This window comes from Oncorhynchus kisutch, linkage group LG4, assembly GCF_002021735.2.
Source record: "Oncorhynchus kisutch isolate 150728-3 linkage group LG4, Okis_V2, whole genome shotgun sequence".
NCBI lineage: Eukaryota > Metazoa > Chordata > Actinopteri > Salmoniformes > Salmonidae > Oncorhynchus > Oncorhynchus kisutch.
In genome coordinates this window covers 26842894-26861385 of record NC_034177.2, presented here as the reverse complement: position 1 = coordinate 26861385, position 18492 = coordinate 26842894, and the positions used below count along the sequence as shown (strand labels likewise).

General features: G+C 42.6%; 1 protein-coding gene across 1 annotated transcript in view; it reads left to right on the top strand.

The window, feature by feature from the left end:
- Positions 1-16286, top strand: part of LOC109889318 (nuclear pore complex protein Nup93-like) — a 45585-nt gene extending 29299 nt beyond the window's left edge. Inside the window, exons 4-21 of the mRNA XM_020480672.2 lie at positions 4309-4371; positions 7776-7904; positions 9794-9868; positions 10620-10712; positions 10852-10991; positions 11106-11238; positions 11395-11552; positions 11793-11958; positions 12118-12211; positions 12803-12994; positions 13109-13235; positions 13633-13750; positions 13972-14088; positions 14240-14358; positions 14522-14639; positions 14777-14860; positions 15625-15753; positions 16020-16286. Coding sequence (XP_020336261.1) covers positions 4309-4371; positions 7776-7904; positions 9794-9868; positions 10620-10712; positions 10852-10991; positions 11106-11238; positions 11395-11552; positions 11793-11958; positions 12118-12211; positions 12803-12994; positions 13109-13235; positions 13633-13750; positions 13972-14088; positions 14240-14358; positions 14522-14639; positions 14777-14860; positions 15625-15753; positions 16020-16130 — 2166 coding nt within the window. The 3' untranslated portion in view covers positions 16131-16286. The remainder of the gene's footprint in view (positions 1-4308; positions 4372-7775; positions 7905-9793; positions 9869-10619; positions 10713-10851; positions 10992-11105; positions 11239-11394; positions 11553-11792; positions 11959-12117; positions 12212-12802; positions 12995-13108; positions 13236-13632; positions 13751-13971; positions 14089-14239; positions 14359-14521; positions 14640-14776; positions 14861-15624; positions 15754-16019) is intronic.
- The last annotated feature ends 2206 nt before the right edge of the window (positions 16287-18492 follow it).

Genomic DNA, 18492 nt, shown 5'->3' with positions numbered 1-18492 from the left:
CCACCTTTTTTATATTTGTATGTGTTGAGGCATGGCTCACATCAGTGAGGATGGAGATGAAGAAGGAATGAGAGTGAGAAAGGGGTGATGGACATATCCAAGGGAAAGATACAGAGAAAGAAGAGAAAATTGACAGAATGTAACTGAATTGAAGATCGAATAGAGGCGAGAAAGGCATGGAAAGAGAGCTGGATCACAGTCCAATGAAAAAATGGCAAAAAGGAGAAGTGTCTTTCTCTCTTTCCCAGTTTTTCAATTCCATCTTTTTCTGTTCCTGCTTTCTCTCCCTCCCCCTCTTTCTCTCCCTCCCCCATCTTTCTCTGAGAGCAGCTATAGTGATGGCATGTATTCTCTGGACAGTCTGATAAGCGCAGCTGCTGCTACAGCAGACTTTGGTTAAATAGCTTCACATGTGCAGCATGTCTGGTCTGTGCAGCTGTGTACTCTGTATGCCCCCCTGAGAAGCCACTGCACCCTTCTCATTAACTAAACATGACTCCTTAAGAGGATTATTAGCCCAATTTCTGGACAGGATGTCGGAAGCCATCAGCAGAGGGGAGAAAAACCATTACCATAATTGCATTGCGCTAGGGGAGGAGGAAAAGGGGAAGGATGCATAGATGTATAAAAAAAAAAAGGAAGAAATGAGTGGCACTGAGAGGAGAGGACGGCAGGGATGCTGGAAAGAAGCTGGCGGCGGGGGAGGATCTGCTGATAGAGAGAGGAAGGCCTGTGAGGTTGAGCAATTACTCCTCCTTGATCTCCCCCCTGCGTCTGAGGGCTGACTTGGTATAGTCCTCCAACAATAAAACAGCCTACAGTAACCCTTCATGTGGCACATCTCTGGGTTCACACCGGTGGCCCACATTGGGTGAGGAAGGTGCAGCGTCTGCGATGCGGGCCTGTCAGAGGATGGTCCGAAAACGCCCCAGAATGGCGCCTGCTCAGTTCTTCAGATGGAGACAGGGCTGTGTGTTTAGTGTCAGGCATAGGTCTGTCTACACCTGGTTACCTGCACCTCTCCTCTCTCTCTCCCTGCCTGGCAGGCTGAGCCACAGCATGAGTGAGTATTGCCTCCACACACAGACACTCTGCGTTTGTACATCTGCTCTGTCTCTGTCACGATCTGTCTGTCACCTTCTCTTTCCTCTATCTCACTCTGTCACCATCTCTGTCTGTGACTATGAAGATGGTGATGGTCAGTTATATGAATGCTTATTCTCCACACAGGAAGTGGTGGCATAAGGGTGGGGTTTCACCTCCCCTGCTCCGCTCATTGTCACAGAGTAAATGAAGATGCAGGTTTTCAGCTACTGACCCATCACACTTTTTTTTCTTTGTATCTCTGTGGAACTGCTGAGCATCAGTACATTACATGCAGAACTAAGGGAAAAGGATGAAACAGAATTCAACATGTAAATCCAGATGATAGAGAATTGATTTTAAGATGTTCTAGAATGCTTTCTGCGTGTGATGTTGTAACTATGTACAGACACAGTAAAATCACTATGATTTGTGAACCTTTAGACTGCTCGTTTGACTGAGCCCTGGGAAGAATTGTATGTATGTGACACGAATCAGCACCGTGATATGGCCCATGTGTTACATGTACATTTATTCCTATGCTGTCCTTTTTTTTTCTTGAATTCTACTTTAGTGAACTATAGTGAATGTTTTCTGTTCTTGCGAAATCGTATGCAGTATATACGCCACACACATTTTGAGGGACAATACAATTATGTAGGAGAAGGTTCTCGAGTCAGACCAGCTGGCTATATGTGTTACATACTGCACATGTGTATTTGGCTGGATATATGCCATGAATAAAAGATCCATGGAGTTTACAGCTTCTTTGTCCGTTACTCAGGGAGTTTAGAACCTACATTTGAAATGATAGCCTAAAGTGTACGGTTTAAAAACATTTATTTTTTTAAATGCGGATAAGATCCCCCTCAGCTTTTGACCCTTCACTTTCTGGAAACCATAGAATTAAAAACATAGCCTAATCTTGGTACTCTGTTATATTCTTCCACATAATGCCAGTTCACTAGGAAATGTCTACATTTTATTCAGATGTATTCTCTGTGTGTCTTGCTGTGTTTGGAGACTTGACCTGAGCTCTCCTAGTATATAAATAGCTCCATTGTCAGCTCTTAGGGTGTAAACTGGGTAGAACCTGTTTAGTTTGGAGAGCAGAATCTCCTGAGGGGGGCGCTCCTTTCTCTGCCACAGACGATGGGAGGACCGAGCACAATGACTGAGCAAGAAATGTAATTGGCAAGATATAGCAGGAAATCTTCCTTTGATTTATCTTTTGAATAGAGGATAGGTACTGCTCTTATTGCTTGCGATACTGAAAAGCCTCAGCCTCCCCCTCTCGCACTCTCCGCAGTGTTCATTTACACTTGTCATTTGACGGTCGGCTGCTGAAGTAATAAGTCAATGATAATTTATAGCTGTCAGTCAAGATGCGGACTGCTGCCACTCTGATGTCTGGTGATGTGATGGATTGGACAGACTGGGGCGAGGGTTTGAGCCTGTGGGGAAGGTTTGAGCCTGTGGTGAAGGGGGAGGGGCTGAGGCAGGGAGAGGTGAGGTGAGGTGGGGAGGGCTGGACGGGATGCTGCGCGGTCCCTCCTAGAGATGACAGGTGCCGAGACAGTCTGCAGGAAAAGGCCCATTATCTGAGAGAAGGTGATAGACTACTATATATATATCATACTGACACCTGGAAAATACAACATCCATTAGGCTTCCATTTGCTCTTATCTTTTTTTTGCCAGTTCTACCGTTTATTTTAATTTTTTACATATTTCAATAGTATCTCCTATTGCTGTGCGAGGAAGTGTAAATGTGTGCCATTGTGAATTGCAGGCCTTAATCACAGACTAAAGTATGACATTACCCTTTTCAGCTTTAAAAATGTATTGTCTGCATAAAAGGAAATTCCACTCTAAAAGGCATGAGATTGTCTGTCGGTTATTCCTCTGTAGCAGACTTATGGAATATGGAAGGCAACGATAGGCTAAATTATCCGATTTTTAAGGCAAATAAATGTCCTCACATTGTAAAAGGGTGTGGCTGGCATTTAGCCTAGTTTAAAGCCAGTGTCCACAATCACAGAGAATGGGCATAGTGAGAGTGACATCCATTGTGCTGACTATCAGGGTATCTGTGTCATTGTGGCAAGCTGGTCACCACTGTGGTACCATTCATTCATGGGCTGGAATTTGGTTTCCTAACGATCCGCGATGGCTCTATGGACGATTCAGCACCACCATTTTTTTTTTGTAGGCTATATCTTATTGTTAGCTTCTAACCCCACCCTAGTTTAGATGCATTGACCCCTCAACCACCGCCCTCTTTTACATTGCTGTGTGTCTGGGTGGGTGAGTTTTATTCCCCCCACCTCTCGGGCTGGCTGGCTGCCTTGTGGCAACGTCCACTACGAGGGCGGTTCTGCCTGTTCTGGGTACAAAATGTTTTCTCTTTCTCTTCGGACATCAGAAGGAGTGGAGGCAGATGTTTCTCTGTGCGGCCAAAGTGTACATTAATTTGCTTACTCTGTGTGAGATGGTGAGCACAGTCTACGTGCACCTACACAGTTGTGTGCAAATTTGCTCATGAATTAAACCCATGACTAACATGACAAAACAAGATGTCAATTTGAGTTCCTTGTATGTAGGTATTACAATAGTAATGCCATTTTTTATTTATTTTGGAAAGGTAGGCTTGTTATATCACCATTTTGACCCCTTAAGGAAGTGCGACAGCAGACAGACGAACATTTTAGTCTCTTCAAGATGCATCCATCCGTCTCTTTCATATCATGTTAGTCAGTTGAATGTAGATGCTGATGAATCTCAGCCCACTGTGGAGTTTGTTCCCTAAGGTAGGAAATTGAAGATGGGATGATACGAGGACAAAGGGCCAGGTGCGGTGCGTCTAATCGACTGGTGCTCATCATCAGTCAGGCTTCGTTGAATTAGCTGTAAAATGCCTTGAGATGGGCTCTGGGTTTGTGGGGATGGGATGGAGCATGAAAATGGCTTAACGCTTGACAAGATACGTAACAGGAGTTATTTTTGAGTGGTTAGAATGTCAGGTCAGGAGGAGGCTTCTACGGCTACTAAGAACATGAAGTTGCTATGCCCTGATTGCTGTTCTCTCATTTAAAGCACAGCGTTCATGATGATAATTCTTCTCCTTAGTTAGTCCTTGCAGCTAGCATTTTGCAGGAGACCTGACTGTGGTCAAGTGGAATGTTGGTTAAAGCCATTCTAACCTCCAGCATTTCTGTCTTTCCAGGGCTTTCTGAAGAATGAGAGGGACAATGCGCTGCTCTCTGCAATCGAGGAGTCACGTCGCAGGGTAAGTGGCACTCTCTTGGCTGACTGGTTTGCCATGACCACACCCTCTCTGCCACCCCATGTTCACATCTAATAATCCCATTTGGCTTTAACATACCTGGGGCTTCATTTATCAATATTGCGTTGAAACTATTCTAAAATACTACTTACGGAAGGAAATTAGATTGTTCGTGCACAGAAAAGGTGTGATTTGTCAAACAATCCTATGAGCATCATACGCACACTGGTAGGATATCTGTTGATAAATACCAATTGTTTGTACAACCTAGGCTATTAGCATTTCGAAACGACCCTAATTAACCATATAGACAATCATCCCTTTAAACCTGTGGGAATATACAACGCTGTACCATGAAGTAGCCTACAACGGCACAACCCAAAAAAGCTATTAAAAAAATATATTTTCCGAGACTGAAATAGAGGTGCTAGTGTCAGAGATTGAATACAACAGAAAGGTTTTATTTCACTCGCCCAGTTGTGGTTTGACCAGTAAAAGGTAATAAAGCTACAAAGAGAGGACCATTAGGACAGTTCTAAGTTGCTTTACCAATGGCAATCTACTTCAAATGAGTAGGCAACACTCGCCAATAAGCCATTCATCCTCAACAGCACCCTCCTGTAGGCGTATAGACCAGCATGGCTGTTTTGCAAAATGAACGAGTTGTGCGTTCCACCTGGCCAACACATTCAGCAACGTTTTATTACGTATCACGTCACCTGCACATTGAGTGGAACCCTTTTCTGTTCACATAGTTTTAACTCGTTTTGGGATGGCTCTTTTATGGCGATATGGGTGCCATCTATTGCGCCGTTCGTATTTGGGAACCCATTGGTGGCAAAGAAACCCCTGTTGTGCTGTGGTTTATGGGAATTGTATGTTATTGCATACAAAACATTGGTTCATCAACCGAGCAAAATCAGCCATCTCTCATTCCATTTCCCATTATCTCAGTCTTTTATAGTATTTCATCAAGTTTAACTTTCATATGTGCTATTAATTTAACAAATGACTGTACTTTATAGGGATTATTATTGTAACAAATGCACTGATATGGTCACAATGAAAATACAATTAACTCTCACATATATTTTCCACATCCTACGCTTGACAAGCAGTTCCTTTATCCCACCACTGGTCATGGCTATGTGTAACTCTACACACCGGCTCAAGCAAACGTTCATATTGATAAATCTCACACTCTGCTCTTGTATAGCCAAAGGTTTCCCTCCATGACATCTTGACATACCAAATGTTCTCCTGAATAGGCTATAGTTGCAATCTGTCTCTCACTTTTTAATAAAAATAATAAACCCGTACCCTGTGTTGTCAATCATGACTTGTTCACCTTGTACCAATATAAACCCTTTGCCTATTATCTTTCTAAAATGGTTTCCTCTGCATGAGTTCAGACCAGGTTTAATTAGGAACAGTTCTAATTAGCATCCACTGTCCCCGTGGGATTGAGATAGATAAGGTCTCTGGATTCTAATCGGTTCTTGGCTAAATCTGGACCAGCCATAAATGCAGACCCACTTTAGCGTCACAATCCCATCCCGCCACACACCCAGGCATCACAGGGCGTGAGCCAGTTTGAAGAGCCCGCATAGTCCCAGTTCTCACTTTTACTGTGTGGGGCACCAGGATGCCTACATGGGTGATTGGAGGTGTTTATTGTGCACAGATAAAGTGCCTTCAGAAAGTATTCATACCCCTTGACTTATTACACATTTTGTGTTAGAGCCTGAATAGAAACTTTTTTTTTTTCTTTTTTTTCTCATTCATCTATACCCAATACCCCATAATGACAAAGTGAAAACATGTTTTTAGAAATGTTGGTACATTTATTGCCAATGAAATACAGAAATATCTCATTTACATAAGTGTTCACACTCCTGAGTCAATACATGTTAGAATCACATTTGGCAGTGATTACAGCTGCGAGTTTTTTGGGGGGGTTAAGTCTCTAAAGCGTTGCACACCTGGATTGGACAATATTTGCACATTATTCTTTAAAAATTCTTCAAGCTCTGTCAAGTTGGTTGTTGATCATTGCTAGACAGCAAAGTCTTTTCATAGATTTTCATGCTGAATTAAGTCAAAACTGTGACTAGGCCACTCAAGAACATTTTTCTTGGAAAGCAGCTCAAGTGTATATTTGTCCTTGTTGTAGGTTAATGACCTGCTTAAAGGTGAACTTGGAAAGCACACCCAGGTTTTCCTCTAGGATTTTGCCTGTGCTTAGCTCTATTCCAATTCATTTTATCCTAAAAAAAACTCCCTAGTCCTTGCCGATGACAGGCATATCCATAACATGATGCAGCCACCACCATGCTTGAAAATATTAAGTGGTACTCAGTGACATGTTGTTGGATTTGCCCCAAACATAACGCTTTGTATTCAGGACATAAAGTGAATTTCTTTGCCATATTTTTGTAGTTTTACTTTCGTGCCTTGTTGCAAACAGGATGCATGTTTTGGAATATTTTTTTCTGTACAGGCTTCCTTCTTTTCACTCTGTCATTTAGGTTAGTATTGTGGAGCAACTACAGTGTTGTTGATCCATCCTCAGAGTTTAAATCAAATCAAATGGCTGTGATTGGCGAAAACTAACTGTTTTAAGTCACCATTGGCCTCTTGGTGACATCGCTGAGCGGTTTCCTTCCTCTCCGGCAACTGAGTTAGGACGCCTGCATCTTTGTAGTGACTGGGTGTATTGATACACCATCCAAAGTGTAATTAATAACTTTGAAATGCTCATATACAATGTCTGCTTTTTTTATCCATCTGCCAATATGTGCCACCCTTTGCAAGGCATTGGAAAACCTCCCTGGCCTTTGCTTGAATCTGGGTTTGAAATTCACTGCTTGACCAAGGGACCTTAGAATTTTACGTATGTGTGGGGTACAGAGATGAGAGAGTAATTTTAAAAATCTTGTTAAACACAATTGCACACAGTGAGTCCATGCAACTTATTATGTGACTTGTTAGGCAAGTTTTTACTCCTGAACGTATTTAAGCTTGCCGTAACAAAAGGGTTGAATACTTATTGACTCATGACATTTCAGCTTTTAATTTTTTATTAATTTGCAATGATATCTAAAAACATAATTCCACTTTGACATTATGGATGGGGTATTGTGTGTAGGCCAGTCACACACAATCTCAATTTAACCAATTCAAAATGTGGAAGGAATCGAGGGGTGTGAATACTTTCTGAAGAAACTGTATCTCCCATGGCGCAAGTTTTTGAAGCGTTGGCTATTTTAAACAAATCATGTGGTTTCTAACCCATTTATGCAGTCTAGCCTGGTTCTCTCAATTATTTTCAAATTGGTCTGTCCAAATTAAATTGGTTCTCTCTCACTCTTCGTACTTACGTGTTCTCTTTTCTTGTTCTCTGTCAGACGTTCCTCCTGGCAGAGGAGTACCACCGTGAGTCCATGCTGGTTCAGTGGGAGCAGGTGAAGCAGAGAGTACTGCACACCTTGCTGGGAGCAGGGGAAGATGCTCTGGACTTCAGCCAAGACGTAGAGGTCAGTGTCTCCATCTGATGTTTATCATTGTCCTATAAACCCTATGAACTCCAGTGCATAAAGCACACATCCAGATATAATCTATATACATATAATATATGACTTGACCACATTGAGATAAATACGCACTCATCAAAAATGTTTACTAACCCAGATGGATGTTGCAGAATTCAATAGGCCCCTCCCATTTGCAAGATTTTTCCTCAAATATTTTATTTTTCATAAAATAAATGGCAAGCACTCCTGTTTTTAATCATGGATAATGATCCAGCACATTCAGTTTGGTTCTCCCACAATGTTATTAGTCTTTACCAAAGCTATGTTTGTTTTATGTTACTGTTTAGATAACCTTCAGGGCTCTAGATATTTAGCACAGTAGGAAAACTGCTGTGGTAATCACAATTTCCTAACTGTAGTTCTTACACATTGTCCTGTGGAGTGTGTGTTAGTTGATTTGGATTTGTCTTTCCCTGTGCTTATTGAATTATTAACCAACAGTTACATTTTAAATTTGTGACCTGCTGTTCACTCTCTATGCCAGAAACGCACTATCTTCTGTGTTCAGTTGTTGCTGTCTATACTCTCTTCTCTTATAATGCCATGTCTCATACAGCATTTATACTGCCCTATACATGGGATATACATTTATACATGGGATATACATTTATACATGGGATATACATTTATACATGGGATATACATTTATACTGCCCTATACATGGGATATACATTTATACTGCCCTATACATGGGATATACATTTATACTGCCCTATACATGGGATATACATTTATACTGCCCTATACATGGGATATACATTTATACTGCCCTATACATGGGATATACATTTATACTGCCCTATACATGGGATATACATTTATACTGCCCTATACATGGGACATACATTTATACTGCCCTATACATGGGATATACATTTATACTGCCCTATACATGGGATATACATTTATACTGCCCTATACATGGAATATACATTTATACTGCCCTATACATGGAATACACATTTATACTGCCCTATACATGGAATACACATTTATACTGCCCTATACATGGAATATACATTAATACTGCCCTATACATGGAATATACATTTATACTGCCCTATACATGGAATATACATTTATACTGCCCTATACATGGAATATACATTTATACTGCCCTATACATGGAATATACATTTATACTGCCCTATACATGGAATATACATTTATACTGCCCTATACATGGAATATACATTTATACTGCCCTATACATGGAATATACATTTATACTGCCCTATACATGGAATATACATTTATACTGCCCTATACATGGAATATACATTAATACTGCCCTATACATGGAATATACATTTATACTGCCCTATACATGGAATATACATTTATACTGCCCTATACATGGAATATACATTTATGCTGCCCTATACATGGAATATACATTTATGCTGCCCTATACATGGAATATACATTTATGCTGCCCTATACATGGAATATACATTTATGCTGCCCTATACATGGAATATACATTTATGCTGCCCTATACATGGAATGTACATTGTATGGGTGTGTCCCTTTTGTTCTCAAGAATACATGGTTGATCTGGATAAATGTTTATGTGTGTACGTGCGTGCATTTTATAATGCGAGTGCATTCAACCGTGAGCTTTGTTCACAATGGCTTTCACGCTACGTTGGTCACGACTACAATTATGAGCAACAAAGATTGAGACGATAACCCTTCGTTTCTCTCGCCATCACATAACTACACACTTTTATTCACAATTTTTTAGGTTTATCCTGTCCTCTCAGGGCAGCTTTCTATTTAACGTTCAGTGAAATGACTTGTATCGTCTCCCTGTCTGTTTGTGTTGCAGCCCAGCTTTGTGAGTGACGCAGGGACTCCTGGGCGGAGTGCTCTTGACAGCGTGGAGGTAGCCTATGGACGACAGGTTAGTAATTTGGCCTGACGCTGATTGCAGTGCAGCACCACTTAACGTGAGATACCTACAGTACATAGCAAAAAAAAGGGAAGTGCAGTCTGCAATTAGTCTCACTTAAAATGTTCAAAGATGTGAATCACCAAACCCGTTCTCTCTCGTGTATTTTGTACATTACCCTATGTGACGATATTAGACTTTAATAGGCTGTAATACATCCAGTCAGCCTGGGGCTAAGTGCCCTGGAACCTCGTGGGCTGAAATGGATGCACAGCCTCAGTCAGGATGCAGCTGCACTATAGTGCACTTCACTTCATAGTTATGGGGTCCTGCTAAACAAGGCAGCAATAGATCAAAGAATTGATTAGCTAGCAGAGCCAGGGCATGTTGGGTCATTTCTCTGCCCCATTTCACAGGGGTCAGCCTGTCTCTGTATCGTCCTCCCCAGTCACTCGATGAACACTGGAGTTTTAGTCCACTGGTTAAAGAGGACAGAATGTGTCGCCATATCGCCTGCGGTGTCATCATGCTGCTCTTTGTGATCTTCTTTGATGACCTGCTGAACGTTTTCATCCTTTTTGTCCTGTTTTTCATCATCCATCACTTCTCTATGCGGTCGTAGTGTTCCCTGGGGACGACTGGGACAGAGGTGCGGATCAGGGCCCCCTGGTCTTAGTGCTGAAACGGACAGCATTCAGTCTGTCAGTACCTCTCTGTCCTCTGACCCATCTGTAAGTGTTTCTCTGCTTTTGTTCCGCCTCAGATCTACGTCTTCAATGAGAAGATAGTGAACGGACACGTCCAGCCCAACCTGGGAGACCTCTGTGCCTCAGTGGTAGACAGCCTGGATGACAAGGTTAGCTTCACGGAACCATTCCTTTGTCTCTGTCTACGTTTGTCTTCCGCTGGGTTGGTCAATTCTCCAATGGCCAGTTGTGGACATTTTGGATAACGAGTGTGTATATCTGAACGAGTATATATGTTTGTCTCTACAGAACGTGTCAGATATGTGGCTGATGGTGAAGCAGATGACAGACGTGCTGCTGGTCCCAGCCAAAGACACGCTGAAGAGCCGCACGTCCGTGGACATGCAGATTGCTTTCGTCACGCAAGCCCTGCAGTTCCTGGAGAACAGGTCAGAGGCGAGAGCCGTAGAATTAGAATGAGAACACTCCCTAAATGTATTGCAAAATACACTCATGTAGTTACCCCTCCACTAACGTTTCTCTTTGTGTTCCCTCTACGGCAGCTACAAGAACTACACCATGGTAACGGTGTTTGGGAACCTGCTCCAGGCCCAGCTGGGCGGAGTCCCTGGCACCTATCAGCTGGTGTGCAGCTTCCTCAACATCAAGCTACCAGGGCCTCTGCCAGGCATGCAGGTACAATTGCCCCTCCGCACTGCAGCACATTCTGCTAGAAACGACATTAGCACTGTGCCCAGCCTTACATAGCCCTGGACTATTCCAGTTGGCGCTTTTACTAAGTGTAATGTAGAGACATGCAGGTTAACTCCGCTGTGTGTGTGTTTATAATAGGATGGTGAGGTGGAGGGTCACCCAGTCTGGGCTCTGATCTACTACTGCCTTCGCTGTGGGGACCTGGGGGCTGCCATGCAGGTGGTGAACCGGGCTCAGCACCAGCTGGGAGACTTCAAGACCTGGTTCCAGGAATATATGAACAGCCCTGACAGACGGTAGGAACCTCACACATAATGTACCTACGCTGTGTTAGTAAACTGGTCAAGGCTGATTAGCTTTCCGTTTCACTTTCTCCTGGAATTTGACGTGCTGTAACTCTATGGCTCAGAACACCAAAGCACCAGTGTGATTTCTTTGCTCATATGAATCAAATCTAATCTCCTTAGTACTCGTTTTCTCTCCATCTCTTTCTGTCTACTGCTTTCTGTCTGAGCTGTGCTGTGTCCTCTCCTCAGCTTGGCCCCTGCCACAGAGAACAAGCTGCGTCTCCACTACCGCAGAGTGCTGAGGAACAGCGCTGACCCCTACAAGAGGGCCGTCTACTGCCTCATTGGGAAGTGTGACATTGCAGACAACCATGGAGAGGTGGCCGACAAAACCGAGGACTACCTGTGGCTCAAGGTGCTTGCCTGATGACCAGTCTGTAGAGTCAGGATGTTAATATTTTACCACTGTACATGATACGTAGCGCTAGTTGGGGAGAATCAGGTCAAATAGGTTTGCCTATTGTAAATGACCCCTCACATTAACGTAGACCTGTCCCTTCCTCCATGGCCACAGCTCAACCAGGTGTGCTTCGATGACGATGGCAGCAGTGCTCCTCAGGACAGACTGACACTGGCCCAGCTACAGAAACAGCTTCTAGAGGACTATGGTGAGTTAAGAACACTTCTGGGTACATGACAGCCAGACTACTAATTTGAACAAAAATAGACCTTCAATACTAATTCTGTTCTAAGAGAGAATACTGTCTAGGACTGGAGGACTCTATTAAAGTAGAGTTGTGTAATATCACCACTTCTCAGTCCCCCCTGGGAACTGCTCTGCTCAGATAAAGAAGTGCTTCACTGTTCACCTTTAAGACTTAAACTTTTCTTAAGTTTTATCAGACATAAGGAGGCAAAGCTCTGCCACCTGAAGGATGAATCATGGCTTGTTATCTCGCTCGTTTCAACACAGTGCAATACAAGGTGACTGTGACTCATAGATAAGCTTGCTGCCTTTCAAAATGGCTGATGTATTCATGTTTACTTCCTACTTAGTTGAACATGAACTTTACTGAGAGGGATTAATGCAAGTTGATGACAAAGTAGTAGAAGTGGAATAGTTTTGGTTTGTTTGTAATTGTTTAGAATCTTTGTAATGCGGAGCAAATACATTTCTGACTTTATTAATATATATTCAATTAGCATGTTCTATTCCCTTTCCCATAATGTGATCCTAATAATTTAGAGTTTATCTGCAGGAGAGTCCCACTTCTCAGCCATCCAGCAGCCGTTCCTGTACTTCCAGGTGCTGTTCCTCACGGCCCAGTTTGAGGCTGCTGTGGCCTTCCTGTTCCGGGTGGAGCGTCTACGCAGTCATGCTGTTCACGTGGCTCTGGTTCTCTATGAACTAGGACTGCTGCTCAAGTCATCTGGACAGAGCGCACAACTGTGTATGTCAGGCTACGTGTTTGTCTTCCTCTACATTTGCTTAATTTCTAGTCACACACCTTTTGTAGTTTTGAAGCTGATGGCTACTGATAAGTGAATGTTTTTCTACGTTTCAGTGAGTCAGGAAGCTGGGGACCCCCCTATGGTCCGACGGCTCAACTTCATCCGTCTCCTCATGCTCTACACACGCAAGTTTGAGTCCACAGACCCCCGGGAAGCTCTACAGTACTTCTACTTCCTACGGTTCGTTAAGTTACATTGCAGCCATCCTCCTAAGAGATGCTGCTCTCAGTTGGGGAGACCTCTCCACCACTCCACTGTGTGTCAATAACACTTGGAGGCACGGTGGTATAAAGGGAAAATGAAGTCTTTGTTAGGGGATTTCTGGGTGATTGAAGAGATGAGGCCTCATGAATAAGCCAGTGGGCCATGAATCCAGTTCACCATGAATAATACAGAGGCTTTCACACATGCCCTTGGTTGGGTCATTTACTCTTTCTATTGGGGTTAAGAGAATAAAGAGTTTTGATTAGAGCCTTCAGACCTCTATTGTTAATTAAAAGCTGTAATGTGTATCAAATAATAGTTTTTTTTTAAATCAAATTTGTGATTGTCTATCCTCTCTTCCTTTTGGGTACAGGAATGAAAAAAACAGTCAAGGAGAGAACATGTTTATGTGCTGTGTTAGCGAGCTGGTGATTGAGAGTCGAGAGTTTGACATGCTTCTGGGAAGACTGGAAAAAGATGGCAGCAGGAAGGTAATGGTCACACTTTTGTTCTCACTCATGATAAATTTATGTTTTAAGAGAAGAGACTCGGTTCAAACCCCTCTGTAAATGTTATTCACTTCATTGTGCATAATGATCCATTTTGTGAAAGCAATCATGGTGCTGCTGATTTTTCCATTGTGCTCGCGGCACCCGGGAATGTGTATTCGGGCTGTTCAAAGAGCTGATTGTGCCTTGTGCTTCTCCCCCAGCCTGGAGTGATTGATAAATTTGCCGGAGACACGCGAGCCATTATCACAAAAGTGGCGCTGGAGGCAGAGAACAAGGGCCTTTTTGAGGAAGCAGTCAAACTGTATGAGCTGACCAAGGTGAGCAGGGCTTTGGGTGGCAAACGTTGGGGTCAAGCAGTGTCAGTGGGTTTACTCTAGGTGAAGGAATGGGCCGAGTTGATAGAGACGAAGAGCAGAAAAAAATCTAGTGTCTCCTCACATTTCTCTATTTTCCTCCTCTGATCTGTAGAATCCAGACAGGGTCCTAGAGCTGATGAACAGGCTGCTGAGTCCTGTTATTGCCCAAGTGGGCTCCACCCAGTCCAATAAGGAGAGACTGAAGAACACCGCTGTTGCCATCGCTGAGCGGTAACATCCTGGCATCATCTACATTCTGCATTACCACTGAAATTAGAACTTGTTTGACATTACATCTTATAGGCTTACTGAAAGCAATTGTGTTAGAAAAGATGAGTGGACCATTGAGGCTAAGTTCTCTAACTTCAGTGTGTGGTCTTGTTCTCTGTTTCAGGTACCGGACCCAGGGTGTTGCTGGAGAGAAGTCTGTGGACAGCACCTTCTACCTGCTGCTGGACCTCATGACCTTCTTTGATGAGTACCATGTTGGTCACATAGACCAAGCCTACGATGTGAGTCTGACACCCAGGGCTTCCTGTCTGATGGCTCACAATGCTGTTTATTCAGATGGAACTGATAGTAGTTATGATGACCTCTTCTTTAACTGTCCCTAACTTCTCCCCTGTATCTCTCTCTTTATTTGTGTCAGGTTATGGAGAGACTGAAGCTGGTCCCTCTGAGTCAGGACAGTGTGGAGGAGAGGGTCGCTGCATTCCGTAATTTCAGTGATGAGGTGAGATACTGCACTGTAATTACACTCGGTATGCAGCACAGTAAACAACAGGTGTGGAGTAGCAATGAAATGGTTATTTATTGACCCTTCCCAACAATGCAGCGAGAAAGAAAATAGAGAAATTATAGAAAAGTAAAACAAATAATAGATACAAATGCTATATACAGTACCGAGTCATTGTGCAGGGGTATGAGGTAACTGGCGTATATATGTACATATAACTAGGAATAAAATTGACAGATAGTAAATGGTAGTATCAGCGTATGTGATAAGTCAAAGTTAGTACAAAAGGGTCAATGCAGATAGTCCAGGTAACTATTTAACAAACTATTTAGCAGTCTCATGGCTTGTGGGTAGAAGCTTTTCAGGGTCCTCCTGTTGGTTCCAGACAGTGCATCTTGACTTCTTGCCGTGCAGTAGCAGAGGGAACAGTTTATGACATGGGTGGCTGGAGTCTTTGAGCATTTTTAGGTCCTTCCTCTGACATCGCCTGCTATAGAGGTTCCGGATAGCATGGAGCTCGGCCCAGTGATGTACTGGGCTGTAAGCACTGCCCTCTGTAGCGCCTTGGATGCCAAGCAGTTGCCATACCAAGCGGTAATGCAGCCAGTCAAGATGCTCTCAATGGTGCAGATGTAGAACGTTTTGAGGACAGCGGCCTGTTTGAGGAAGCAGTGAAACTAAATGAGCTGGCCAAGGTGAGCAGGGCTCTGGGTGGCAAAGGTCCCTGTCTTACCTGCATTGTCCTTTGCATGTTGTTCCAGGTCAGGCATAATTTGTCGGAGGTTCTCCTGGCCACCATGAACATCCTGTTCATGCAGTACAAACGTCTGAAGGGCGCCACAGCAGGAGCCTCTGGTCGACCACAGAGATCCATGGAGGACAGAGACTCGGTGAGGAGATGGTGACCTCTCAGGGCAATACTTTCCATGGGATAAAACTGGAGGGACTTTGTTAAGTCTTTGAGGGACTTTTGAGGGACTTTTGGGGGCTATGTGTTGTGATGGACTGGGCAGTAGAGACATGCCTCTGCTCTATTATGTGTTATTTCATTGAATAATGAGTACCGCACCGTCTTGTGTTGACACAGGGATGATTTCACTGTCAACTCTCTAAGATGTTAACATGCCCTTTTGGCATTTTCTGTGTTTGTTAACAGCAACTGCGCAGCCAGGCTCGAGCACTGATCACGTTTGCTGGGATTATCCCATACCGCATGGCAGGCGACACCAATGCCCGGCTGGTGCAGATGGAGGTCCTAATGAACTGACTCCAGAATACCCCAAAGCCCCAGCCATACCCACCCTTCTCATCAACTGTCTGATTTTATTTTATTTTTTTAAGCATTTTTCCCATTTCTTTGTCCTTATGTTGTTCCATATTTGTATTTTTTCACAAGTCGAAATAAAATGTCAGTTCAATTTAATTTTTTATGCATTCATTTAATTATAAACCCCACTATTTGATTCACTTTAATTTAGTTTGGAGGTTTGCTTATTGTTTTTTCCATTGTTATGCATCATAATGGTCATCTATTAAATGATTAGTGGTATGAGTACCTCCTGGATTTAAAGAAAACACTGAAAGAAATATTTTTACTCTTAGATTAATTATTAATTTTAAAATTAATTGTGGCTTTTGATATTATTTTATGGTAAAAGGGATAGTTAACATTTTTGGCAATGAAGCCTCCCCCCCCAGAGTCAGATGAACTCATGGTGCTCAAACTGCAGGCAGGGACATAAAAATCGTATCCATCAGTATAGGAAATGTATGCACTCACTGTAAATCGTTCTGGATAAGAGTATCTGCTGAATGACTAAAATGTCAAATCTGACTGGGTAAGTAGAAAAAAGGGCTTGGTTGGCAAAATCTCAAACGATCCCTGAGACATGGTCTATAGTCTATAGCCTATAGTCAAGAAGCAACAGGGAATTGGGATTCATTGCACAAGCCATAATCCAGTGGTCCACGAAGAACAAAAGCTTGCAAAACATTTTAATTAAAGTATTCACAAGATCTACATTAAAATCCACCTCAACTGGCGATTTAAAAATATATATTTTGAGAAATCATTGATAATGAGATTTTGTGGGTGCTAGAACGAAAATTCAACATCCACTGTATACTCTTCGTTGATGGAACGGCACACAGACAAAATGTATCCCTGCTGGTGGCTTTCTATTAGGAATTAAATGATAATGATATGTCTCTTTGCTACTAGTCATACTGGATTGATTGCCTTAGAAATGTTTCTTTGGATAACATTCTTTTTTTATAACTATGATAATATCACAGCAGCTGAAGAAATGACACCGAGTAGGTAATAACTGAATTGAAAGAACATTGTGATGGGGCTTGTCATGTGTGACACTGCTGCACTTATTGACAGATGGTTAGAAGGGAAGGAAATGCCCTGAGAGAACACAGAAGGGAGTCTTTGCTTCACTTGGCTGCACTAGATTGTTGAAGCTGTTCCCTCTCAAACTTAACCCATTGTCACCACAGGGGACTTGTGTTCATTATGGAGAGAATCAAACTTGACTGTGCTCTTTTACTGTAGTGCTTTAACTTTTCACTCACAGCCCTTCCCGTCATCATTGGATCTGTGCTGGAGTTCGCTACCTCCTCGGACTATGATCCTCTTTCCTTTGTTATTGAGACGGTGCTTTTACTTTGCACCACATCACAACCTGCTCTAGTGAAGATCAGTCTGTGTGTGGAGAAGACATGGACTGGGAGCTCCCTCTGCCACGGTGGATCCATTCTAAGGTGTGTGTGCTGCAGCTGGTGTTGTGAATCAGGCCGATGCCACACACCTGCTATAACCCGGCTATTTCACAACACCAGGGTGGCACTGCACCACTGCCAACGAAACGCCAAGGGCAAGCAACAAGCAGCTTCGAGGAGCCGAAGATTAAATGACCTACTAGAGTACCTACAGTTCATTTGATGAAATGTCTGCTGTGATTTTGATTTCAATTACATGTACAAGCATTTGATTAAATGTGTTTTTACTTAATTTTGTGTCAGATTTAATACAATTATTCCCCAATGAGGCAAAAACACTATACTTTGGGAGATTCCAGGAGGTATTTGATCATTTGTTAAAGATATGTTTTCAGGATATAATTCATTTTTGAAAAGTTATATTTTGGAGCAAATGTGCAGTCAGGGGGATCAAGAGTTTAGAATAGCGAGGTTTCTGTACCAGGGCTTGTCTGCAGTGTCAGCTGTATTGTAGTATGCTCAACTGTGCAAGTTAATGAGACTCGATGAAAGGACTGCTGGCACAACATCCCACTGTGCACACCTTTGTTGAATCAACGTTGTTACAACGTCATTTGTCAACGTATTGTGACGTGAAAACAACGTGGAAAATACATTGGATTTGAAAAAAGTCATCAACCAGTACCTGTGTATTGGGTGAACAGTCCGTGTAGTTTTTGGCCAATTAATATTTTCTATTAGATGACAAGATAAAAAACGAGTAAAGGGTTGTTCCTCATTTATTTTATTTGAATCCGAATTCAAACAACACATAAACGGTTTGTTTTGTGTTTATTGTCTAACGGAAATGTTAAATAAAGATAAACGGAATAATGATTTGATTATTCAAATGTTGTGTTTTT